Source organism: Tenrec ecaudatus, chromosome 18, assembly GCF_050624435.1.
Source record: "Tenrec ecaudatus isolate mTenEca1 chromosome 18, mTenEca1.hap1, whole genome shotgun sequence".
Lineage (NCBI taxonomy): Eukaryota > Metazoa > Chordata > Mammalia > Afrosoricida > Tenrecidae > Tenrec > Tenrec ecaudatus.
The window spans coordinates 7,897,105-7,921,808 of record NC_134547.1 but is presented as its reverse complement, the minus strand read 5'-3'; the positions used below and the strand labels follow the sequence as shown (position 1 = coordinate 7,921,808).

General features: G+C 52.7%; 2 protein-coding genes and 1 pseudogene across 2 annotated transcripts in view; 2 read left to right on the top strand and 1 right to left on the bottom strand.

Annotated features, from left to right (window-relative positions):
* The first annotated feature begins 8,301 nt into the window (after positions 1–8,301).
* On the top strand, positions 8,302–22,061 carry LOC142432673 (sialic acid-binding Ig-like lectin 16). Its single transcript, XM_075537897.1, has 10 exons — positions 8,302–8,782; positions 8,874–9,158; positions 9,452–9,499; positions 9,618–9,875; positions 10,079–10,126; positions 10,244–10,501; positions 11,256–11,367; positions 13,293–13,368; positions 15,267–15,430; positions 21,671–22,061. Exons 1-10 carry the CDS (start codon positions 8,302–8,304, stop codon positions 22,059–22,061), a joined length of 2,121 nt encoding a protein of 706 aa, XP_075394012.1.
* ZNF473 (zinc finger protein 473) overlaps positions 21,676–24,704 on the top strand; it is a 16,737-nt gene continuing 13,708 nt past the window's right edge. The window contains exon 1 of the mRNA XM_075537060.1: positions 21,676–22,139. The gene's annotated coding sequence lies outside the window, so the exon portion shown is untranslated. The remainder of the gene's footprint in view (positions 22,140–24,704) is intronic.
* LOC142432767 (splicing factor 3B subunit 5-like) lies at positions 24,027–24,289 on the bottom strand (annotated as a pseudogene).

Below are 24,704 nucleotides of genomic sequence, written 5' to 3'. Positions count from 1 at the left end.
CCCTTTGCACCCTTGTTTGTTGAGTTTTCTCCCTCGGTCACACAGACTCCCTGCTCCCTAGACTTCCGATCAAATCCTCCCTTCCTCGCTAACCTTTTGGGTGGCCATGGTCAATTCGTTTTGTTTTGGTTATCCCTCCCGGTGTTTGACATGAACTTGCGTGTCACCAGACTTAATCCAAGCCCATTCCCATTTTACTTTGCCTCTTTATTTATTAGCCACTCACGTTTAGATCTGAGGGGTAATGAATCGGAGGGTTTTCCAGGCTGAACATCTTCACTCTTTTTCTAAATGTTCACTATTGTGGCTTTGAAAGAAAAACTTTCTGTACAGACCGTTTCATCCAATCCAATCAGTAAACAGTATCTGGTTAACATCCCCCTAAAAGGTGGTGATTTTGTTTCTCCCTCTCCCATCCATCCTCCCTCCCTTATTTCCTGTCTCTCCTCTTTCCCTGACTCCCCCTCCCCACCACTCCCTTATGTGAAAATCACTTTTTTTTCCTTGTGTGAGGTAGCCAGGACAGGCGTTTTCCCTCCCATGCCTGCACTGGCCCCTGAGGTTTGGAAGGGCTCACTCAGGTGACCATTCAACACCTTGGCGGACCCCTTAACTGGGCATGCTCCAATTCAAGCCCCCAGCCAGCTGGTAGGTACACCTGGGTGGTCCAAACTAGGCCCTTGGCTGAGCCAAGCCCACCTGTGTGATGTCATGAGCCTGGGCCTAATTTGTACTGCCCAGGTGTACCTCCCACCTGGCTGTGCGGTTTGAGGATGAGCCTGCTTAGTTTGGGGTCTTCATAGTTTGGGGTCTAATGGTTGCTTGATTTCTCTCCAACCTCCTCTATGGGGCCTTTGCAGGCATGGCTCTTGTCCCTAAACTCGCGACCTAACATAAGTACCTGGGTAGAATGCAGATGGTCCATTACATTATCTACTTAAGGGATGATTAGCGACTCCGGACAGTCTTCAGTAGAAGTCAGGCGGGCAGCTGCGCTCGCTGGTTACCTTGGGGCCCCGTGGTGGTTGGCTGCAGGGTGGCTCTCCCCTTTCCATGGCATTCCTTCTGGAAACCGGGTGCAAAAGTCTGCAGCCATGGGTCCCACAGCATTCCAGGATGCATAGGTCACTCTCCGTGGAGGATTCTGGGATAGTCTCATAGGTTTTTCCTGACGATTTCCAGGCCTCATTATCTGGGCAGAGCGAGTTTTCCAGAACAGGTAGACTTGGTGCAGTTCCGCCGGGGCCAAGGAGGGAGGGGTGACAGGAGCTAGGAGGCGCACTGGCGGGGTGGGCTGTCTGTCTGTGGGTGGGGGGTTATTTGTATCGCCAGTCTGGACCTGGAGTCTCACCAGCTTGGGCTCGAGGCTCCCGCTTCCAGGTGTAGCTGCCCTGGTGGTGTAGTTGGCTCCCAGTTGCCCTGCCAACCACAGGGTCAGCGGTTTGAAACCACCAGCCTCCTCCAGTCTCAGAAACCCTGCCGGATGTTCCTAGTCTGTCCTGGGACCCTGATACACCCCAAACTCACTGCCATTGAGTCAATGTTGACTCCTAACGACCCCCTAGGGCAGGATAGAACTGTCACCGTGAGTTTCTAAGACACCAATTCTTTATAGGAGTAGAAAGCCCCTACGATTGCTGACCTTACAGATGACAACCCAACACATAATCACTACCCCACCAGAGCTCCCCAAGGGCCCCAATACCAGGCTTAAACACACTACCAGACATAACGAAAAATATTCACACTATAGAAGACAAAATAAAGGCTGAGAACTCCTAAAGATGTGATAGACATGTCAGAAGACTTCATCCAAAGAGTTAAATGAGAACCCACAGATTGGGGGTGGGGTGGGGAGAATTAGTAATGACCCAACAGATAAAGGGCTAATTAAAAAAATCCATAGAAAGTCACAACACGTTAATAAGAAAAATACAAATAACCCAGTCAAAAACTGAGCCAAGACACGCAGTGGATTACAATTTACTAAATAGACCAGTGGTTCTCCACCTTCCTAAGGCCATGACGCTTTAAAACAGTTCCTCATATGGTGGTGACCCCCCAATTATAAAATTATTTTCGTTGCTACTTCATCACTGTCATTTTGCTACTGTGATGAATCATCATGTAAATACCTGACATGCAGGATGTATTGGGCGACCTCTGTGAAAGGGTCGTTTGACACCCACCCCACAGGGGGTTGAGACCCGCAGGTTGAGAACTGCTGAAACAGACAATTTATTGAAGGTGACATCCAGGCGGTCAACAACCACATGGAGAAATGTTCAGTTCATTCGAAATAAGAGAAATTCCAATGAACACAGCCATGAGATCCACCTTACCCCGACACTTTTAGCCATCATCATAATAAATCAGACCATACTAAAGACTGGCGAGGACATGGGAACCCTGGTGGTATAATGGTTAAGAGTTGGGCTGCTAACCACAAGGTCTGCAGTTTGAAACCACCAGCCCCTTCAAGGGAGAAAGACACAGCTTTCTACTCCTACGAGTTACAGTCTCAGAAACCCACAGGGGCAGTTCTACCTTGTCCTTCAGGGTTGCTATTCATCAGGATCGACTTAATCACAGTGAGCTATGTTTTGTTTTGAGAGGAAATGGAGAAATTGGAAAGTTCATTCAACTGTTGGTGGGACTACAGAACTGGACAAACTCTATGGAAATCAATGGGACTTTTCCTTAATCACATGCAAATACAAGCACCTGGCGATCCAGCTATCTCTCACCTGGGTGTGTAGACTAAAGGACACAGCACGAACAGACCTATGTTTATTACAGCTATTTCCATAATAGCCCTAAGATGGAAACAACCCCAAACTCCTATTACAGAGAATGGATAAACAAATTTCTGGTACATTCATACAAGGGGATATTATACATCTATAAAAAAACGACCGGCAAACATCACGAGAGATGGAAAAAACTAGACACCATTGCCCCCTGGCTCCTCTGAAAGCCATCTTTGAATTGTGTCTGGTCCCTCTGGCCCGCAGCCACCTCTGCAGAGGACTCTCGCAGCTCCCTCACCAGTCTCCCAGTTTCTTTGTAATCTGCTGCATGAGATCACTCAGGCGCCTCACTGAGTCACATGCAGCCCCGGGCACCAGCTCTGAGATGACCACTGAGACAGACTCTGGAAGGCCATCTTGTTGACTGTCGAATGACCTGCCTCCTTCCCCCCTCCCATCTCGGAAAGCCCCACGAGTGATTGATTTTATAATGGACTCTCATGTTCTGGAGATCAGAACGTGGTAACGAATAACATTGTTCCTTTCGATGTTGTCACCAGGATTTTACACTTCTTATTTTATTAACCAGGATGTTGTCATCAATGCTGTACCCTGTAACGCTCACTACCTCTAAAGAACAGCATTGATTTTGTTCTCTGCTTCCGTCCATGCCTGCTTAAGTCCTGGAAGAATGATAAATGAATATCTGCCTTTAAAGGTGGACTGAAATGTCCACTCGGGATTGCTTTTTAGATTTGTGCAGTCCGGTTATAACCGAATAAAAGACTCTTCTAAATGTCAAGACATTACGGTGGTTGTTGTTTGCCTGAACCCGCAACAACCAGCAAGCCCTGAAAGGAGAAGGAGGAGGTTGTGGAGGAAACGGAGAAGGGAAGAGATGACCCCACTCACAGGAAGGCTGGCGAGGAAAATGGGGAACTGACAAGGAGGTGGACAAAGACGAGGAAGTGGGCCGGGTGGAAGAGACGAAGAGGGTGGAATACAGAAAGCTTTTATGCCGAGTTGTCCCCCTATAAAATATGCCAAACCTAAGAACATATGGCCATGGACTCTACACTTGGAGGTTATGTCCCTGAGGCTTCTCCGTCATCTGTTCAAGAGCAGTCAGACCCCTTTGTCTGTCCCACCCTAGGTGGACCCACTCCCTATGATTCAAGGATTGTTCCCCTGAAGGAGAGCCCAAAGACAAGGTCAAGCCAACTCAGGGAGGACCAAGGTTAAACTGCCATCTTGACTGTAGAGTCCACCCATTTTGTCACCTGTGTCCCCAGTGCCTGCCCTTCTTATTTGATGCCCATTCCTAGCTGCCACACGTATGCCTATGGTGAAGTCCCTTCCTCTTACGTAGGTGGTTACCTGTAATCTGGAGGGGCTTGCATGTCCCCCAATATGTATATATGCCATGATTAGAAATACATTCTCTACGTCTGCGCACACATGGCTGCTGAGAGATCAAGGCGTCCGGAGGTGAGCATTCGCATGCCTTCTCTTGTCTGGTGTCCCTTTAATGTTACCCCTCAAGGACACAACGGCCCCTTGGACCCGTTCGATTGTGAAGGGATGAAGAAGAAGATGGAGATGAAGATGAGGAGGTTGAGGCAGCTACGGGCAGACAGGCAGCTGAAGAGGATAAAGATGATGGTGTTGACACCATGAGGCTGCGGACGGTGACTAGACAGCGGTCACCGTGACCTAGTCACCTTTCACTTCCCGTGTCAGAATCTCAACGTGCTCACCTTCTGCCCGACCACCTCTGGTCCCCACGCGGAGGACACGCCCCTCCAGCCGCCCGCCCCCCCCCCCCCCCCCCCCCGCCTCCCTGAAACCACACCATGATTTTACAACCTGTGAGGCAAAAAGAACCCAAAGTTCCAAGGCCCTGCTTCTTCTTCTTCTTAAGTACTTTAAAAAGGAAACACGTGTTTGTATTTTTTGACATTTTATCTTTTTTGGACATATTGGTAGATATCCTGTTTAATACACCTGGCCTTCCTTGTGGTGTGACCGTGTTTGTGATAATCTCACAGGAGAAAAAAAGATTCTTTTTTGAAAACAGCAGAAACGAACAAACGTTTTAAAAATTAAAAACGCAACAACACAACCTTACTCCGAGCGTCCCAGTAGCTGTGTGTATGTGCTTAGCTGTCCTACAAGTACTTGGTTCCTATGAGATCACTTAGAAAGACCAAAGTTAAAAGGTTTCTCTTTTTTTTAATTTTCTGTCTATGCAGTTGCTGTGTGTTTATTTTTTGCAGAGTTCTTAAAAACACACACACACAAAGAGCGAAAGAACATCGTGTAGAGCAGGGTTAGTCAATCTCTTTATTTATTTATTTTTTTTTTGGTTCTTTTTAAATTTTATTTTATTTTTTATCTTTTTTTCTCTTTTATTTTTATTTTGGGTTAGTCAATCTTATAAAGAGAAATACGCACCAAACGACACCGTTCCTCTAAGGAAAAACAAAGACAAACAAAAAATGAAAGTGATTTTAACACTAAAGGAGAAGACTTTGAAGACTCCTCAGAGGACAGGGACAGGGCGGAGAGAGGGACATGAAGTTATGGAGGGAGGAGGGGAGCCCCCCCCCAATTTCTGATGTTTTTAACCAGATGCTGTTAACTGATTTGATGAGATGCGGTGTGCAACTTACACAGAATGTTTTTCTTTAAAAACCAAAATAAAGTTGTTGTTTTTTTTTTCCAAAATAAAGTTTAAAGCAGAGGAAACTCTCCAGAGTCGTAAAAATCCCTTCCTGTACGGATCTCAGCATTTATCTCAGAGGCTCAAAAGGGGGGGGGGAGTAAAACTGAAGTGGCCGTGGACTCTCGAGGGACGCACCAGCTCTTTTCGAACAAACCAAGAGATACAATTGTAAGGGGATTTCATTGATTTGGGGGGAAGGGGAGGGGAAAAAGAAAACACATGTCCTAAAATGGATGGTGGTAAAATGATTGTACAATGCTTCTGGATACTGTTGAACAATGGAATCGTATGATATGTGGACTATGCATCAATAAAACTGTAAAACAATGTGATTTTATATCAAGAAGGCAGCCCAGCCCAGTGGCACACAAGTCCATAGGGCAGAGGCTAGACGGAGGCCTTCTTCAGACTCAAGTAGCTGCAGGCCAGTGATGCGGGAAGGTGAATCCCGAAACACAGGGAGATCCCAGGCCAGTGGGTGGAGAGGATGAATTACATGGATCTGAGGTCAGTGGGAACTTAGAGCTGCCCCTGGAGGCAGACACAGAACCCCAGCCAGCAGGGAGGCTGAAGGGCAGTTCTCAGCATCTCTCTTATAAAAAAGGCCACACCCCCAAGGAGGCATCTCCAGGCTACCACTTGATTGACAGGTTAGACCCCACCCCTCTCTCCACACAGATAGCAGCAGGTTCACATAAAAATCTTACTCTGCACGAACGATTCGTTTTCTTGATTTCATCTGGTCTGTGTCCTGTTTAATAAGTCTTTCTAGGCAAGCTCATAGTCCCAACCCCAGACCTGTGCATGGGGACTTGTTTGAAGCAGGGCCTTTGGGGATGTGGTTCGTTCACTCAAGGTCATACTGGCGTCATGTGGCTCCTGATCCTGACAGCCAGGTGTCCTGTAAGAAGAGGAGAAGAGACTGTGGGAAACAGAAAGATTTCTCACAAGTAGTCTCAAATATGTTAGGCTTAGGACACCGCTCACAGTGAATAATTGTCAAGTTACTTCCCTGTAGGCAGTCAGCTGCCAGACTACTTTCTGGTCCCACCCTGGGTAGGCCTGCTCCCTGCTGCTAAGGACAATGGGCTACTTCTCCCTAAAGGCTTGTGACCATTAGCTTGGTTCCTGTAGGTGGGGTTTACACCCTACTGACAATGGTTCCTATGGAGATCCAGAGAACCCGTCAAACTGACTCATTGACATCCAAAGTTAGGCTGCCATCCTGAATCTAGGATCCGACCTTCTTGTCACATGTGTACCCCAATCCCTCTTCTTCCTATTGTGTGTATATCCCTAGATTGTCCCCCTCATTGCTATAACCATTAGTGCAACCCCTTCCTGTGACCTATGTCTTTACCTGTAATTAGGGGGCTTGCACGCCCCCCATAGGTATATAGGCCTGGGTTAGCAATAAAGAGAGCTCCGGGCTTCCATCTTGGCCTCTCATCGGCTCACCTTCTCCTGCCCAGTCCACGCTCCCCTGTTCCCTTTCTTCTTGTCCTTCTTCCCCTCCCCCTCTCTCTCCACGTGGACCCCCAAGTGAGGCCGAGGTGACCATTGCTACCATGGACTGTGTCTGACTCCATTATTTCAATCTCTACCCTCTACCTCTCATGCGCTCTATGACTGTACTATAATCTTTACTTATTATCGCTGTACAATTGCGCCTCCCGGACCCGTGATGATGTGCTAGGGGCTGGATTACCCGGACAAGAGACAGACACAGAGAGACGCAGAGGGAAGGGAGACCTGGGCAGACGGGGCAGGCAGAGGCGAGCATGAAGCAGCTATAAGGAACGCCGAGGTTCGGCAGAAATCACTAGACACTGGAAGAGACCAGGAACTTCTCCAATAGAACTTCAGAGCAAGCCACAGCCCTGCCAACACCTTGAGTCCAAGCTTCCAGTCTCCAGACCCCTCACCTCCATGAATCAATTCCAACTCGCTGTGATTCTCTAGGGTCCGGTACGACTGCTGCTGTGGGTTTCTGAGACGGCTTACTGTTTTTCCCCCCCTTCAATGAATCATTTAAATCAAATGATCAAATAAATTAATCAATCATTTTATTAGGGGGCTCTTACAAATCTTGTAACAATCCATCGATCAATGGTAGGAAGCCCACTTGTCCATAGGTTGCCGCCGTCATCATTTTCCAAAACAATTTCTACCTGAGCCCTTGGTGCCAGCTTCTCGTGAAATGTTGATCGAAGATATATTATTATTGTTGCTATTTTGTGTCTTACGTTGTCCGTTGTCTTCCTTCACCCACCTTTCGGCTATTCATCCCCCCAGGGGGTGTCTATATATCCAACCTTGTGATGGGTTGTTCCTGCTTTCCCCCTACTCCCCCCCCACCCCACCCCACCCCACCCCACTGTAACTCTTTAAAGGAGCAGAAAGCCGCATCTTTCTCCCTCCAAGTGAAAAAAAAAAAGTATTGTCATTTGGGTAAATTGGTTTTCCATTGAATCGACCAACCTTTGGGTTAACAGTCAAGTACACAGGGTTTGTCCCTCTCAAGGACTTTGAGACAATGAAGACATCAGTAGTTCCCCTTCCGGCGCTCCCTCTCCTCCCTGAAGGGCCTGCTCCAGCCCCATCTCCACCCCCCTTCACTGGTTTCAGGTGTTCCCAGCCTCCTGCCCAGTTGCTTCTGTCTTTGGAAGGGGAAATAGAAAGAGGCAGGAACTCTGGGCTCCTGAGCTTCCTCTTTTGTGGACAGTCTCTGCCCCTCCCTCCCTACCCGGGGCTTCCTGTTGGAGCTTATTTCCCAGACAGACCTAGAACTGGATGGTGCCCTGGTCCAGTCCTCCAGCTGTAGGGATGTCGCTGCTGCTGCTGCTGCTGGCCCTGCTGCGGGGGGCTGAATGTGTTGGGGGCCCAGGTGTCCAGGCTGGGGCAGGGGCTGACACCTGGCCTGGGTTGTACCAAAGAGCCCAGAGTTTGCGTAAGAAATACCAGCTGAAGGTGCAGTCGTCGGTGAAGGTGCAGGAGGGCCTGTGCATCTTCATACCCTGCAACTTCTCTTACGCACAGGAGGGCTGGACGGACAGAGATCCAGCTTATGGCTTCTGGTACCGGGAGGACGCTAAGAAGCTAATGGCAACCAATAATCTAAGTGCAAGTATTTACAGTGACGCTCAGGGCCGATTCCAGCTCCTCAGAGACCCCCGGAATGGCAGCTGCTCGCTGGTGATCATAGACGCACGGAGCACGGACAAGGCCAAATACTACTTTCGAGTGGAGAGGGGATCTATAGCTAAATATGATTACAAAGACTACAAGATGTCTCTGGAAGTGACAGGTATGGAGCCAGCCGAGCCGGGTGGGCAGGGGACAGACTGTGAGGACCAGGCCATGGGCCTAGGGCTAGGACGCTTCTCTCTCTGACCCAGGCCTGACACAGAAGCCTAATATCTCCGTCCCTGAGACCCTGGAGCCTGGACGCCCGGCAAAGCTACTCTGTCTGTTTCCTGGGGACTTTGAAGGCTGTCCGACCCCCACGTTCTCCTGGACAGGGTCAGCCCTCTCCTCCCAAGGACCCAAACCACAAACCTCCCTCTTCTTCTCTGAGCTCACCCTTACGCCGAAGCCCCAGGACCACAACACTGAGCTCACCTGTCGAGTGGAATTCAACAAGGGAGTGAGCGCAGAAAGGACCATCCAGCTGAAGGTGGACCGTGAGTTAGGGGCAGGACTCTGGGGTGTGGGGACAGGTCATCTGTACAGGGAGGTGAGAAACGGCTGTGGCAGTCAGCCGGGTCGGGGGGGGGGGGGAACCTGGGCAGAGTGGTGTGTCCTGGGAAAGCTGCCTTCACCCTGGGAGGTGGCTGGGCCACTCTTCTGGGCCCAGCTGGTGCTGGCTGCATGGCCCCAGGCGAGGCCAGGGACAGTCATGCCTCCTTTCCCGGGTTGCTCTCTGTGACTGTGGGGAAACCATTTCTCCCAAAGTCGGCTCCCACTCTCCTTGCAGATGCCCCCAAGGATGCTGTCATCAGCGTTTCCCAGACCAATGCATCAGGTACCTGGGGGGAAGGGCGGTGGTGATTTGCGAAGACGAATATAGCACTCTTTGGGGGAGTAAAAAATGTTTGTGGGTGGTAGGGAGTGGGAAGCCCACCTTCCTCTCTCCCCTCCAGCCCCTCAGCCCCAAGGAGACTCCGTGGAAGTCCACAAAGGCCAATACCTGCGCCTGCGCTGTGAGGCAGACGGCCAGCCCCCCGCCATGCTGAGCTGGGTCCTGGACAACAGGGTGCTCTCCATGTCATCTCCCACCCAGTCCGGCCCTCTGGAGCTGGAGCTGCCTCGGGTGGGGGCCAGGGATGCGGGGCGCTACACCTGCCAAGCGGAGAACAGGCTGGGCTCCCAGCAGAGCTGGCTGAACCTCTCTGTGCAATGTGAGTGTGGGCCACTGGTTTCCCGGAGAGCGGACAATGGTGGCAGGGACGGGGGTGGGGGCCCGGTCCTGGAGTGAGGCGCACAGAGCAGGGAGGGGTCTGCCCCCAGAGCAATGGCAGCGGGTCCCCACCTGTCTGGATCGCAGAGTGGTGGTTTCTGGGGCTCCGCAGGTGATCCAGCACCCCCACCCCCTCTGTTTCAGACCCTCCCGAGAACCTGAGAGTGACCATTTCCCAAGCAAACAGGACGGGTATGAAGTGGGAGGTCGGGGTGGGGGTGGCCAGAGGCCACAGCCCAGCGGGGCGTCCGGAATCCTGGCTGCAAAGGTACCTGGACCCTCAGCTGCGCTCCTCTCCCCGCTCCCCAGTCCTGGAGAACTTCGGGAATGGCTCGTCTTTCCCGGTGCTGGAGGGCCAGTCCCTGCGCCTCGTCTGTGTGGCCGACAGCAGCCCCCCCGCCTCGCTGAGCTGGGTCCGGGGGAGCCGCGCCCTGAGCCCCTCGGCAGCCTCGGGCCCCGGGCTCCTGGAGCTGCCCCGGGTGCGGGAGGAGGACGGAGGGGAGGTCACTTGTCGAGCTGAGAACCCGCTGGGCGTCCAGCAGGTCTCGCTACACCTCTCTGTGCTCGGTGAGTGGGGGGAGGGGAGCTGGGGGCGGGACTTCGGGGCCGGGTGGGAGGGGCCGACGCTGAGCCTGCCCCTTACCCTCAGCCCAAGGGTCTGCAAGCCCTACTCTGCCTGCCCTGTTCTTGTGCTGCCTGGGGGGTGGGGGTGGGGATGGAGGGCAAACTGATGGAGGGGACTCACCCCGACACCCCGACACCTGGGTCGACAGCTCCCTGAGCCTGCAAGCAAGGGGGACCTGGCACCCCAATGCGAGGCTCCAATGCCCACACGGCCTCACCATCCTGCCCCTGCCATGGGGGGGCGGGCGGTGTCTCTAGGGCTGGAGGGTGGGACCGAGGTCTAGGGGGAGGATGTGTTGGGATGGACGGGAGAACAGGTGGTGCAGTAGTTACGGCGTCAGGCCACTAACCTCAAGGTCAGCTGTTCAAAGCCACCAGCAGGAGAAAGATGGGGCTTTTTACTCCAGTAAAAGAGTTTTCACTGCCATCGAGTCAACGCTGGCTCCTAGCGACCCCCTGGAACTGTCACCCCCGACTGTAACTGCCTGTAGGCGTGGAGAGCCCAGTCTTTCCCCAGCGGATCAGCTCCATAGTCCAGAGTCACAGTCTCAGACACCCAGCCAGAGGGGCAATCCCACTCTGTTCTATAGGGTTGTTGTGAGTCCATATGGACTGGTGGCAGTGAGTTTGGTTTGGGGGAAGGATTTGAGGGTCCTGAGACACAGCGGCTGCCCCTTAAAACCTCCCTTGTCCCCAGGGAAGGCAGGGACGCTGGACACTGCCAGTACAGAAGGATGTCTTCAGGGGGTTGCTCTGGGGGTTGGTCTGGCCACCGTGATCCTCCTTGGCCCCTGCCTCATCTTCTTCGTGTGAGTACCCTCTCCTGGGGAGGGAAGGGGTCCAGGCTCTGGGGTCCCCATGAGCCCCCTGGGAGAGGGATCTGGGCCAGGCAGTCGTTGCTGGGGAACTGGGTCTTGGCCCAAGATACTTAAATGAGTTCCCTCCTGGGAGTCTGGGTCGTTGTAGTGGTTCTGGGTCATTGGACTGCTAACCACAAGGTCAGCAGTTTGAAACCACCCGTGGCTAGGCTGGAGAAAGATGAGGCTCTCTACTCCCGTGAAGGCGTTCCAGTCTCGGAATCCCACACGGGCAGCTCCACCCTGTCCTCATAGGGTTGCTGGGCGTCAGTATCTCCTTGGTAGTAGTGAGTTTGGTGTTTGAGTTGGCGCACCTGTGTGCTTCAGCGGAGAACTGTACTCCCGACGGACTGTTCTGCCAGGCCTTTCTTCCATGGCGCTGTGGGGGTGGGGATGACCCACCGCTCCCCCCCTCCATCCCCAGCATAAACTATTGGGTCACCCAGGGGCTTTAAGGACTTGAGACGCAAACACCCAAAATGAATGCAGCTGAGTGAGCTTAATGATTCCCTCCCAACTCACGCAGGTCAGAGAACTTTTGGCTGGTGTTGGGGTAGTTGAGGGCCAGGCTGTTCTTGTAGGCACCTCCCACTTTGAACCGTCAACTCTTTGGCTAGTGGGGGGAGCTTGATTCTTTGTGCCACCCAAACCAAATCCACGGCCATCCAGTCAATGCCAACTCATAGAGCCCTTTGTTCGGGGTTCTGAGGCTGTAAATCTTTTTTATTTTATTTTAATATTTTAACAGCTTGATTGGCATCAAACTCTCAGATCATACGATTCGATAGTTCAATCGTAGCGAGGACAGCTGTACAATCCCCGCTGAGATCTGGCTGGAGAACATCTGCTTCCTTCCAATACTCAAATCTATTAGTTCCCCTTTTCCCGGAAACTCCCCCTGCCAGACCCCCAAGGGGCCACCACTCAGTTACTGTCTCTCTAGATTTACCTCTCCTGGATTCCACAGAACAACAGTTTTTTTAAATAGATGAATTGACCCCTAAAGTTCCTTTCAGCCCCTGAAAGCCAGTGTTGCTCCCTGAGGGCATTTCTGAGATTTTAAGCCCCAATACTGGAGGAGGCCAGGGGAGGACCAGACTCAATGATGGGGAGCTTTATCTTCTACCAAGCTTATCTCTCAGGCTGTAAACCTTCAAAGAAGCAGGCAGCCTCCTCTTTCTCCCATGGGGCAGCCGGTGGGTTTGAACCCCACATCTTGGGGTTAGCAGCCCCGTGTCCCTGACGGCACCACTGGGGACGCCTGAAAAAGGAATCCTCGAACAACGTGACGAGTGAAATGAGCACACGTCGAGTTACACGCGTGCAGAAGGTTTTGTGGTGCGTGTTTTGGTCACAATAATGACAGGAATAGCAAGGGGGACAAGGAAGAAGGCGGTGTGCTAGAACGGAGGGTAGAGATCATTGTACAGCTATTCTGGATAGAACTGACATCCTCGATCGTATGGCCTGTGGATGAAGTGCTGATAAAACGGCTGGGGGAAAAAATGAAGCCCCTGGCAGAGATTCTAAGAGTCCCTGGGTGATGCAAACGGGGAAGTGGTTAGTGGTTCTAATCCGCTCTGAGGCATCTCAGAAGAAAGGTCCGGCAACCTGCTACCGTAAGGGCACAGAGCCTGGACACCCCGCCGGGCTGAGCTCTGCTCTGCACACACTGGGCTGCTGGGAGCTGCAATGGACTCTATGCAACCCCGAAGTGATTCAGAGCAGGGACAGTGCCCCCCCCCCGCCCCCAGCCCAACCGACCCGGAAGGGCTCCAGTTCTCCTAACACAGGTCATCAGGGGCCAGGCCTGCAGGCTGTCCTCATCCCAGCCCCAGCCCCAGCCATCACCTGAAGGTCCTGGGCTCCTCCCTCAGGGTGAAGACATGCAGGAAGAAGACAACCAAGATGGCAGGACCTGATGTCCCCTCCGTTATAGGCACCGTCGCACAGGTGAGTGACAGCCATCTGTCCATCGAGGTCCCATTCGGGTTACCTCCTGAGATGGCCATCACCAGCTCCTCTGCCCTCTCGTCCCAGTAAGAGTTTTCTCTTGGGTCCCCAGCAACTCAGCCGCCCAGTCCGGTGGCCCAGGAGCCACCCTCCCCCTGCCTCCTGTCTTGTCTCCCAGAGCTCACGGGTCACCACAGCCTGTTCAGCTAACCGGCCTTCCTGTCTCAGCTCCTTGTCTTTGGCTGGACCCCTGACCCACCCCCTCCTGCTGTCCCAAGACGAAATTGCAGAAGGTTCAACTCCCAAATAGCTCCTGCCAATCCCAGAGTTCCAGAGAGCCTCCAGCCCTCCCGCACGTTGGATAGGAACTGCAAATATGGGGGTCACCTCAAGACCACCCCCATTCTGACATCATTTTCTTAACCCGCACCCGCTGGCCCAGCCGACACCTTCAGGGTGGCGTAAAGAATCCAGTCCAAGCTCTCTCATTCCCCTGAGGCCTGACTTAGAGATGTGTCACCTCCCACCCCACTGCCGCCCACTCACCGTGGCCCCCACGCTGGGCCCCAGCCGCAGACACGCCTCTCTGCTCCCAGCCGGACTGGTGACTTTTGGTGATATTGCATGAGCTGAGAGCCCTGGTGATCCAATGATTAAGAGCTTGGCTATGAACCAAAAGGCTGGGGTTCAAATCCACCCAGCGGCTCTGCAAAAGCCCCACTGATCATTCCCTGTAAAGATGGCAGACTACGGAAACCAGATGGGGCAGTGCCAGCCTGTGATGTGAGATCTGAGTTGGAATGGCCTAGACAGCCTGAGGTTTGTTTCTTAGTAACACCATTTCACAACTGCATCCACAAGCCTGAATCTGTGAAACACAAAGCTCTCCCGGAAGGGAGGGACACCCGCCCCCTCCCGCCCCCCGCCCCCCCCCCCCGCCACAACTCCCAACCCCATTACCATCCAGTTAGTTTCAGCACATAGTGGCTAAGAAAAGGAGTCAGAGATCGTGTCTGACATCCTTTGGCTTCAGTAGCAACAAGAAGGTCCAAGTCCAGCCCAGGGTGGATTCCCAAGGCAACGATCAGGAATGCGTTGCCTGGCCCCATCCCCTGAGCTAGCTGCTTTACACTACGCTGACACCAGCGGTCCCTCCCAGGCCTCTGTACGTCTCTGCTGGGTTCGGAAATCCATTGCGAAGGCCACACAGAACCCACAGACAATGCTAACAATTACGGGGGGGGGGGTACAAAATCGGATGGGAAACGTTAAGGATACAGTTCTTGACCATTGATCAGCGAGGCTCAGGCAGTGCCCTTCTTCCTAGGTGCTACGTGCGCCCCAGCCAATTTCTCCAGGCCAGCCCACGTGACAGAGCAGTGTCACCTCACAGCGTTCCGGATGCTGGAATTCTTCTTTTCTTTGCCTCGCCGCCCGCCCCCCGGCCCCCCACCTCCCATGTTATAATCTTTGTTGTTGTTGTTGTTAATCGTTTTATTGGGGGCTCGTACAGCTCTGATCACAATCCATCCATCCATTTATTGTGTCAACCATTCTTTTACAAAACATTTTCTCTCTACTTGAGCCCTTGGGATCAGCTCATCCCCCCCGCCCCGCACCCCTATGTCGTCATCTTTAAGGGGACAGGTGGTGGCTTTCTTCCTCAGAGCCCCTGGGTGGGTGCGGACCATGGGACATTGTGCCAGCGGGGCTCCTTGCCCATCTTGATTACGCTCACCTATCTGCTGGCGGTGTGGCGAGATGCAAATGTTGGCTGAATGAACAGAGCAAAGACCACAACCTCCGCTTCCTGGTTCCCTTGTGGGGCCTGCTTGTCTTCTCCTGGCCTGGCCTCCGCATGACCCTCCTTTGATCTCATTCTCCGTCTTTCCACGCAGGCTGTCCAGAAGGAGTCCGGGCCAGGCAAATCTGTCCCAGCAGAGACCACCCCGCCCTCGGGAGAAGACCAGGAGCTCCATTATGCCTCGCTCGTCTTCCACGGGCACAGACCGCGGAAACGTCCGAGAAAGGAACCCCCCACCGAGTACTCAGAGATCCGAAAGTGAGGACGGAGATACTATTTGGATGAGGATGGAGGGTTGGTGTGTCCAGGACATGCCTGTGCCTTCCCTTCTGGAAGGTTCCATGGCTTCTCGAGTGGGTCAGACCTCGGCTCTTAGCTTTGCGCGGTGAAAGATCATGCCGAAGCCCGTTTGTGACCCCAGTGAGTTTTTAGGAAGGGCAGAAGTTTCAGGTTTTACAGTCTCAAAGGGGTACACGCTATTTCAGAGAACTGTACCCAGCCACACGTAAAGCCAGACTGGGTCTCACAACTGGTCATGGGCAACCTCGTGGGACTGCAGGCCCATACGTGGTGAACTGAGGCCAGAGAGACCGCAGCATGGCCCAAGCAGGTACAGGAGCAGGGTCAAAGAGAGAAGGGAATCCTCTCTGACCCGCCACTGACCTAGGTATTTCAAACCGCTGGCTGGGTAAGTGTAGTTGAAGGTCTTGGTTGACCCCATCGGCTGAATCAAGCTCACCTGACCAAGTGTGGGACACTCTGGTGTAGCACCCACCTGGCTGTGTGTTGTGTGTGTGTGCGCTCTGAATTGAAGCATGCCCAGTTAATGTCTTTATGGGTGGCTAATGGTCACCTGATTTTTCTTCCCCAATCTCCTGTAGGGGGCCTGGACAGGCATGGGAGGGACAAGCCCCCTGTCCCTGTCTGGCGACCAAACACCACCAGACTGAGCGGGTTTCCAAAAGCTCCCCAGAAACCTGCCCCTTGTCTTCTCCCCTTCCCCCACCCATGAATGGACCCAAAGCCCTCTAATCCAGCCTCTCATCTCCCCATTCCCAAGTTTCTTCTACTGAGCATCCTCCCTTCACTGAAGCCCCCACCCCCATAACCCACAACCACAAGGGGTGGGGGGTGGGGGGAGGGGGAAGATGTTCCAGAGCTGTCCCCGCACTCCAGGTGTGAATAGTGAATGGATGGTGCAGGGCTTACCTGGGGAGGGACCTCTGAGGGGGGCCTCCTCACCCCAGAGCCCTCCATGTGAACTCAGTGGGACTATTCCGGTTCCTCGCTTAGCGACTATCTCCTTAGCTGGTATTTTGCATGTATGTTACCAGTCACAAGAAAAAAAACCCTACGTCTGACTGTTTTGCATATGCATGAGGGACGCAAGAGCTAGGGTCATGACTGCCAAAGTGAGATGAACGTGGACCTGACAGCCACATGGGGAAGGTTATGGTGCATTTGGCAGCGATGTCTTGATGAACGCCCTTTGGCAGTCCTGGCTCAGTATCCTGAGGTGTTCCATTCAGATAATGAGGCAAGCTGGCAGCTGCATCCTGACGGTGGAACTTAGCAGTTGCCCGCCTCATATTATCATTGGTTGATCAGCTCTATCCCGATAGACCACCGATGTGGTCATCTGTGGGATACCAGTTCCCACAAATCGAATGGGTCTAAGGGGCCGTTGTGTCATTGAGGGGTAAAACTAGAGAGACATCAGACAAGAGAAGGAATGCAATTGCTCACTTCCCAGACGGCCATGACCTCAGCAGCCGGGTCCAAGCAGAGAGAGAGAATATATTTCCAGTCACGGCTTGTATACGTTTAGGGGACGTGCAAGTCACCCTGATTATAGGTAACCACCTACGTAACAGGAAGGGGATGTACAATAGGGATATGTGTGACAGGAAGGGGAAGAGCTAGGGATGTGCATGCAATAGGAAGGAGAGGGATTAGGGGTACATATGTGACAAGATGGGCGGAGTCTAAAGTCAAGATGACAGCCTAACCTTGATCCTCAGTGGACTTGACCTTGTCTTTGGGCTCTCCTCCAGGAGAGTAATCCACCATCCTTGTCACCAGGAGTGGGTCCCACCTAGGGTGGGACAGACTAGGGTCTGATCTCTCTCTCTAGCTGGCTGATAACCCTCAGGGAGATAACCTTTAAGCAGTTCACCTCCAAGTGTATAGTCATGGATCATGTGCTAGCAAGCAGCAGCTTTGGTTTGACATATAATATAGGGGGACAACCTGGGGAGTAACCTTTCTGCATCCCACAGTCATCTTGCATTTCCCCCTACTATCGATCTTTCCCACCACAGCCTGGTCTTTGCCTCCTAGCCTTCTGGAAATCTACCCAACAGCGGCACCTCTGTCCACTGTGCAGTGGCCAGCCAGGTGCTTCACCATGGTGCCACCAGAGCCTCCCCCAGAAAGATGACAACCTTGGAAACCATTTTTTTTGGCCGGGCAGTTCTCTTCACCCCGTGTCCACTTTGAGTCAGGACCCACTTGGGGGCCCCTCACAAGTTTCACAGTGGAGGAGAGAGGGGCAGTCCATGGTTAGCTTAAAAGTCGGTGGCCCCGACCCAGCAGTGGCGCTGGCCGTCTGCCCCTCAAAACATGACAGTCTAGAGAACTCGGTCACAGAGGGTTGCGACAAGTCCGAAGTCACTTGATGGCCACTGACAAAAACAGCAATCCTCACCCCCTCCCCCGTGAGTTTGGGAGGGGAGGGTTTCCTGATAGTGGCCACCAAGGAGGCTGGGGAGGTCCAGGCACTGTGGTTGCTGCTGGATGTGATCAGTTGAGTCTGACTCATCATGACTGGGTGAGCCAGAGCAGAATTGCACCTGGGGGGGTGGTGGGGGTGAGAAGAATTGCACCCTCGGATTCTGGAACTACAATTCTTCCTTTCTTGGGTCTGAATCTTCACAGACTACCCACCTTTCTTCCTCAGAGTCCCTGGGTGGATTCTGACCATGGGCCATTGTGCCAGCTGGGCTCCTCGCCCATCATGATTGCACTCACCTATCTGCTGACTGCGTGGAAATATGCAAATGTAGGGCCGAATAAGCAGAGCAAAGACCACGAGCTCTGGTTTCCTGGTCCCCTGGTGGGGCCTGCTTGTCTTCTCCTGGCCTCCCCATGACCCTCCTTTGATCATATCCTCCTCCTGTCCACCACAGGGTGACCAGAAAGAGGCGGAGCCAGGCAGCCCTCCAGCTGGCCCTGCCCTGGCGCTGGCCACCCTGTTCTGAAGAGAAGACCCGGCGCTCCATGATGCCTCGCTCGGCTTCCACGGGCACAGGCCCCACAAGCCTCAAGACTAGGAGGTTGCCAGCAGCACCACAAACGCAGAGAGCAAGATCTGCCAGTGTGGGTTGTTCCAGAGACTCAGGCTGGAGGGTCTGGGGCTTCGTCGGGAAGCGACATTGGAAGGGATGGCCGCAGCCGACAGCCAACTGCCCTCCGTGTGAACAGGGGTGAACCTATGCCTCATTGAGCGAGGGTCTCGCGATTTGATACTACCATTTATAGCTATCGTTTAAAAGAAATATAGTAAATAGCCAACTCTTTGGGTACCTGTTGGCACGGTGTCAGACAGCAGTGGCCACAGCCCGGACAAAGAGACAAGAAGGTCGCAACAGAGGAAGCAAGAGGCCTTGTATCCAGTGCCAGGGAACCAGCAACTTGGATTGGGATCTCCAGTCTGCAGAATTGTGACAAAGAAAATAAATGTCTCTTTTTGGAAGCCTCCTCCTTGTGATGGTGTCAGGTAGAACGGGACCAGAGTGTCCACCAGGCACGCACCAATTCAGGCTCCAAGCCAAGAAGGGGCCGTACACCTAGTTGGGCGGTTCACTTGGATTGGCCCAATCTAGGGTCAGGTGAGCTTAATTCAGCCAATGGGGTCAACCACTACTGTTGACCACGCTCCCAGCGGAAGTCTACCAAAAGGTGGGAACTGGCAAACCACACGCTCTTTGTGTGTGGGTGTGCAGTCCGACGAGGTTGCCCGTGTTCTTACCTGTAAAGCCTGCAACTTCTGTCCTTTATGAAAACTCGCTTGGGTCCCAAACTAGGCTTCAGGCTTTGGCGTGAATTCTTTCTCGTATGAAGCCCAGGACGGCAGCATTTCCGACTGGAGGAACAGAACAGGATATGTGTCATGGCAGCCCAGAAACATTGAGAGACTGCAAGACCCTCTTGTTGGGTCTCAACTATTAATAACCATGAGATTGGCCACCAGAGTTCGAATTAAGGTCTATTTATCTGGCCAGTGACTCCCTCAGCCCAATGCAAGGGCTTGAGAGAGCAGTCCCTTGCCTGGATTGAGTTGGGCACTTGTACTTTCACAATTCCACACGAAGGCAATTAGTCAGTCGACAGTTTTTACCCAAGGCGGTTAATTAAGCATTTCCAGCACCTGTCTTTAAGGGTTCGCCCCTCACATTCTTCAGTTCTTGCCCGCAGCCTTCCCTCTGGGTGTCGGATGTCAGGCGGAGGCATTCTCTTTTGTTCCCAAGACTTGCCTTTCATATGGTAATTTATGGGTGCCTAACTGGCAAGGGAATGTTTACAGAAGGGATAGAGCATTCTAGGCTTAACTTGGCCTCCCAAGACCATGCCTTAGAGGTTCCTAATACGTGGTATCTATCTGCCCAAGATTATTGCGTGTCCCCTGGAAGCCTACTGGTTTAAACACCCTGGCTCAGCTGGCGACCACAGGCTTCCATTGACGGCACTCTAGAGCATTGTCCATCTGTCCGGAGCCTTTTGTCCCTCCACTCTGCACAGATCACCATGGGGTGCTCTCCCATTAGTACGTCCTGTGCCCCTCATCAAGAGCCCCTGGGTGGTGCGAGTGATTAAAAGCTGACCCTCCAGACCCAGCGAACCAGCCGCCCCTTAACAGCCCCTCTCCGGTGAGCTTTGGCGACTCTGGTCCTCCAAGCCTCCCCTGATCCTGCATCCACTGGCGACCCGCTGTCCATGGTGCTGAAGGCCTGAGCCGCCCAAGCTGCTGGCGAGTCATTTTCAACTCAGCCACCCTGTAGGACCGAGCAGACTGCTCCATAGGGTTTCCAAGGGTGCTTGGGATCTTTACAGAATCGAACTGCCTCCTTTTCCTCCCACGGAGCACCTGGTGGGTTCAAACCGGTGACCTTTCCGTTTGGAACGCAACACTTAACCCTCGGTGCCACCAGGGCTCCTTTCGCAGAGTAAATTAAAAACCAAACCCCCTTGTGGCACAATGGATGGATGTATGGATTTATGATAAGAGTTCTATGAACCCCAATAAAATGATTTTTAAAAATGAAAATTGATAAGGTAACTATAACAATAATGATTTTTTAGATGAGTCACAAACATAAGAGTACGAATAGAACTAACAAATCCAAGTAATATTTATGGATTTTTATGAATATCAATATTCCATTGCTGATATTTCACAATAGTATTTAAATGTATTATTATCCTGAGGAACTACATAAAGCACGGTAGTCTATGTTTTATTTCTTACTGCATGTGATCTACAATTATCTCAAAGTAAAAAGATTGAAGTAAAAAATTTTGAAGTTTGAAATAAAAATGGCAACTGATTGGAAAAATACACAGAAACCCACGGGTGGATCCAGACTCGTAGCGACCTTATTGGACAGAAACTTGTTGGGTTTCTGAGGATGTAAGTCTTCACAGGAGCAGGCAGACAGCCTCATCTTTCTTCCGCGGAGCTGCTGGCGGCAGATGCTGCCCAGTTCTGGACTTAGACCCACGTCTCCGAATTCCCGGGCTTGTCTTGCTCAGTCCATGCAGTTAAAACATTTTAGGAACATCTATCTGAGTATTGCACCCTTTCTAGGAAGTTCTGGGTCGCTATGGGTCAGAATCGACTCCATGGCAGGGGGTTTAGTTCTGATTCCTTTTCACAAGCATCTTGCAAAAGGACTAAGAACTAAGACCACAGGGAGGGGTGGCCTAGGTGACAGCGACTTGACCCCGCTGCCCACAGAAAGAAGCAGGGACCTAATTGCCCAGGCGGGGCATTTGTCAAAGCCTTATAAAACCCCCGTTCTCCGCAGTAGCACGTCCACTTCTAAAGCCACGCACGGGAGGGCGGGTCAGGCCAGCCACTATCCTTTTTTTCTGATCCTCGCCTCCTACTGTCGCGTGCACCTCCTCCGGGAGACATCCAGGTCCTCTCCCTTTCACATCTGCACTTGGGTAGGGGGTGTGTGTGCCCAAGGATCTGTCGCCAGACCCTGGACCCTCAAAAGAGCCCGGGACTCCATCTCAATTGGCCCCAAAGAAATTTCCGCCGGGCAAGTGACGCTGCGCTGAGTTCCCCAGCCCTGCGGGGGGACGCTGCCCTGCACAGCTCGGGAACTCCATTTCCCAGAAGCCTCCACTCTCCGCCCTTTTGGAAAGCCGCCTGGGACGGACTGCGCATGTGCCTTGGCGGAGCCAATTGTCAAACTGCGCGGGTCGGGACAGAGGATTCCTTCCGACCGACCGCCCGCAGCTGCGCCATACGAGTCCCCTCGACTTTGCAGACGGACGCGTTTCCGTGACAACCGAGCGGTCGTCCACGTCTGGCTCGGAAAACCCCTCCAACGCCTTCGGCGAGTCCAGCTCGGACTGTCATGCCACCCAGTCCGGACACAGTGTCGGCCCCGCCCCATCGCGGACCAGCCGCCGCGCGCTCCGCTGGGGATCTAAATGCCGAACGAGGGAAGCGATACGAAGGCGGCCGCGGAGGCTCCTGGGAAATCGAGTCCCGGCGCGGCCGCGGAGGCGTCTGAGCCGCGGCTCCAGAGGAGAGGCTCGCGGCACCGGAAGTGGCTGCGAGGCGCCCGCGGACGCGAGCGAGGAGGCGCGGCTGTGAGGAGCCGGCTCTCCGCGTCTCTCCGCGTCTCTCCGGGCTGGCGTCGCGTGTGTTCACCGCACAGGCCGCAGTCCCCAGGTGCGTAGACCCTGGAGCGGAAGGGACGGAGGATTCTGTGGAGGGCTGGCGCGCCGGACCGTCTGCCGGGCTCAGGGAAGGGTAGCGGGGGGCGACTTGCTCCGAGGGCGCGTCGTCTTCGGGGCAGGTGTCTTGGCGTCTAGGTCCCGTTAATGGGCCCGACCCGTCTTACAGTTATTACAGATTTTGACAGACGGTGGCTCCGAGAAGAGCGCCTTTTATCTCATCGTGGAGGAAACGGGCTGAGGGAAGAGGATGCATTGACTGCAGTCGTTGGGCAGGGCTGGACAGGGTCTTAAAGGATGAGTAGGAGTTCTTCAGGGACTGCGTCTCCCAGGGATCAGCGTGGAGGTGAATGCTTAATTGAGCGTCGTGCTTGCGTTTTCTTCTTTTAACTAAAGCGCAGACCCCGAATCTCTGTTCTGGCTCCCCTGGGGGCCATGATTGTATGGGACATGAGAATTATTCCCGTTTTTTAGAAACTCAGAGGGCCCGTCTTTCATCATTCACCGGCCCTCCCCAAGTAGGAAATGGGTTGGCTTTGTGTTTGTAAGCGTTTCTGCGGTGAAAATACGAAGGCACTGTAAGAAGTTCATGGGAAATTCCTACGGTCTTTGCATTCCACTTTTCCATGCATGGTTTCCAGCCTCCTCCTCTTGAATGGGATAGGGATGCTAACTTGCCGTGGGGACAATCCAGGTCAAGTCTGTGTGCCCGATGGATGAGTAAAGTCAAGGATGGAAGAGCTTTCAGATTTTGGAACTGCTGATAAAGGTCTCCTCTAGCTTCGCCCCATTTTTGTACCTTTTGGAAACAGCCTGAGAGAAAGCTAGAAATCTTAGCTGCCTATGGGCTCCGTTTCAGAGATTGTAAAGACGTCATTCTCGAAGTTTTTTTAATTGCTTCTTTTTAGTAAACACTTTTATCGCGGGCTCTTAGCTCTCCCATCACAATCCATACATTCATCCATCGTGCCAAGCACATCTGTACATATACCGCCATCATCGTTTCACAGCACGTTCTGTTAGAGCCCTTGATATCAGCTCCTCATTCTTTACCCCGCTGCCTCCTCCGCCTGCCTCTCAAGTTGTTTTGACACAAAATGCTCTGGCAGCTCTGTGACCTTGGGCTTCTTGTCAGGGCCACGGGCAGTCCCTTCTTTCCCAGGACTGAGCCTGTAAGGAATGTGGACAGATAGTGAGGTGAAAACCGTAGGCAAGGGTTTCGAGCTCTGATGTCTGTGAGGACCAGGTGGAAAGATAGGTTAAAGGAGCGTTCTGCGTGTAGGAGCTGTGCTGTTGTAGTGGTTATGTATCGGGCCGCTAACCCCAAGGGAGAAAGATGAGGCTTTCTGCTCCCATAAAAGTTAGTTTTGGAAACCCACAGGGGCAGGCGTTCCCTGTCCTGTAGGGTCACTATGAGTCAAAATTCACTAGATCAGTGAGTTTCGTAATTGGAGCTACATCTAGGTAGTTACCTTTCTTTTTTAAAACAAATCACTTTATTGGGGGCTCGTACAGCTCTTATCACAATCCATATATCCATTGTAGCAAGTACATTTGTATATTTGTTGCCATCATCATTTTTAAAATATTTTCTTTTTAAATATTTTCTTTCTAATTGAACCCTTGGTATTGGCTCTTCATTTCCCCCCCTTCCCTCCGTCCAGCAGTTGCCATTTTTTTAACTTCTATTTCTCAACTTTTACTTTATGGGTAAAGCAAATATGACAATCAAGTTAACCCCAAATCGAGCCCCCAATCCCGTCGGAGGCTTGGCGGCTGGAGGATGGCCCAAGTCCTCCCAAGTCCTGATGGTCTCCCAGGGTTGTGCTCCAAAGGGGGCCAGGAAGGCAGGCCCGGCGGGGCGACCCTGCACGGTGGCATCTCAGTTCTCCTCGGGCTTGTCGGCTGGCGGGCCGCACAACTGCAGCAGCTTCTCCATCAGGTTGAAGCGGACCCGTGTGCTTTGCTCTCATTCTCTGCGATGGCGAAGTAGTTAAGGAGGTCGAAGTGGCCCATGTAGGAGCAGTACGAGTCCCGGTGCTGGTTCACCAGGCACTCCCACTTGGTGGTGTGGGCGTGGCCCGTGCCGATGTACTTGGACTGCAGGTGTTCCAGCTGACTGTGGATGGTGTAGCGGTCAGTCATCTCACCACCGGCCCCGCGGCTCCCAAGAAAAAAAGCCCAGCAGTTGTCTTTCAATAGACTTCAACAAACTAGCCTTGAGCACATGTAGGTTCTGTGTTGCCAAACCCCAGGATTAAACAAACAAACCCCAAACAACTTGGGAATCGGAGTTTAGGTGAAATCTTTCTCAGGTTCAAGTTTGAGGGTTGCCAAAAAAGAACTTTTTTCAAAATATTCTAATCAGTCAATACTGGTTGAGCCACATCTGAGTCCCTGGGTGGCATAGATGATTTTGTATTTAAAATCTAACCCGGGGTGGGTGGGGAAGGGGCAGAGGAACTAACTGAAAAACTAAGAACTTTGAATCTACTGAGTCACCTCGGGGGATGATCTCAGGAAAGCTATCTAAAACAACAAATACCCAAGGCCTTTGGGC

What these genes read in the sequence shown, in the direction of transcription:
- LOC142432673 (XM_075537897.1), top strand. Translation starts at nt 8,302, where the DNA reads ATGTCGCTGCTGCTGCTGCTGCTGGCCCTGCTGCGGGGGGCTGAATGT. An exon ending in GATGTCTCTGGAAGTGACAG is followed by an intron (nt 8,783 to 8,873) that starts GTATGGAGCCAG and finishes TCTCTGACCCAG; the next exon opens with GCCTGACACAGAAGCCTAAT. An exon ending in GAGTACTCAGAGATCCGAAA is followed by an intron (nt 15,431 to 21,670) that starts GTGAGGACGGAG and finishes GGGTCGGGACAG; the next exon opens with AGGATTCCTTCCGACCGACC.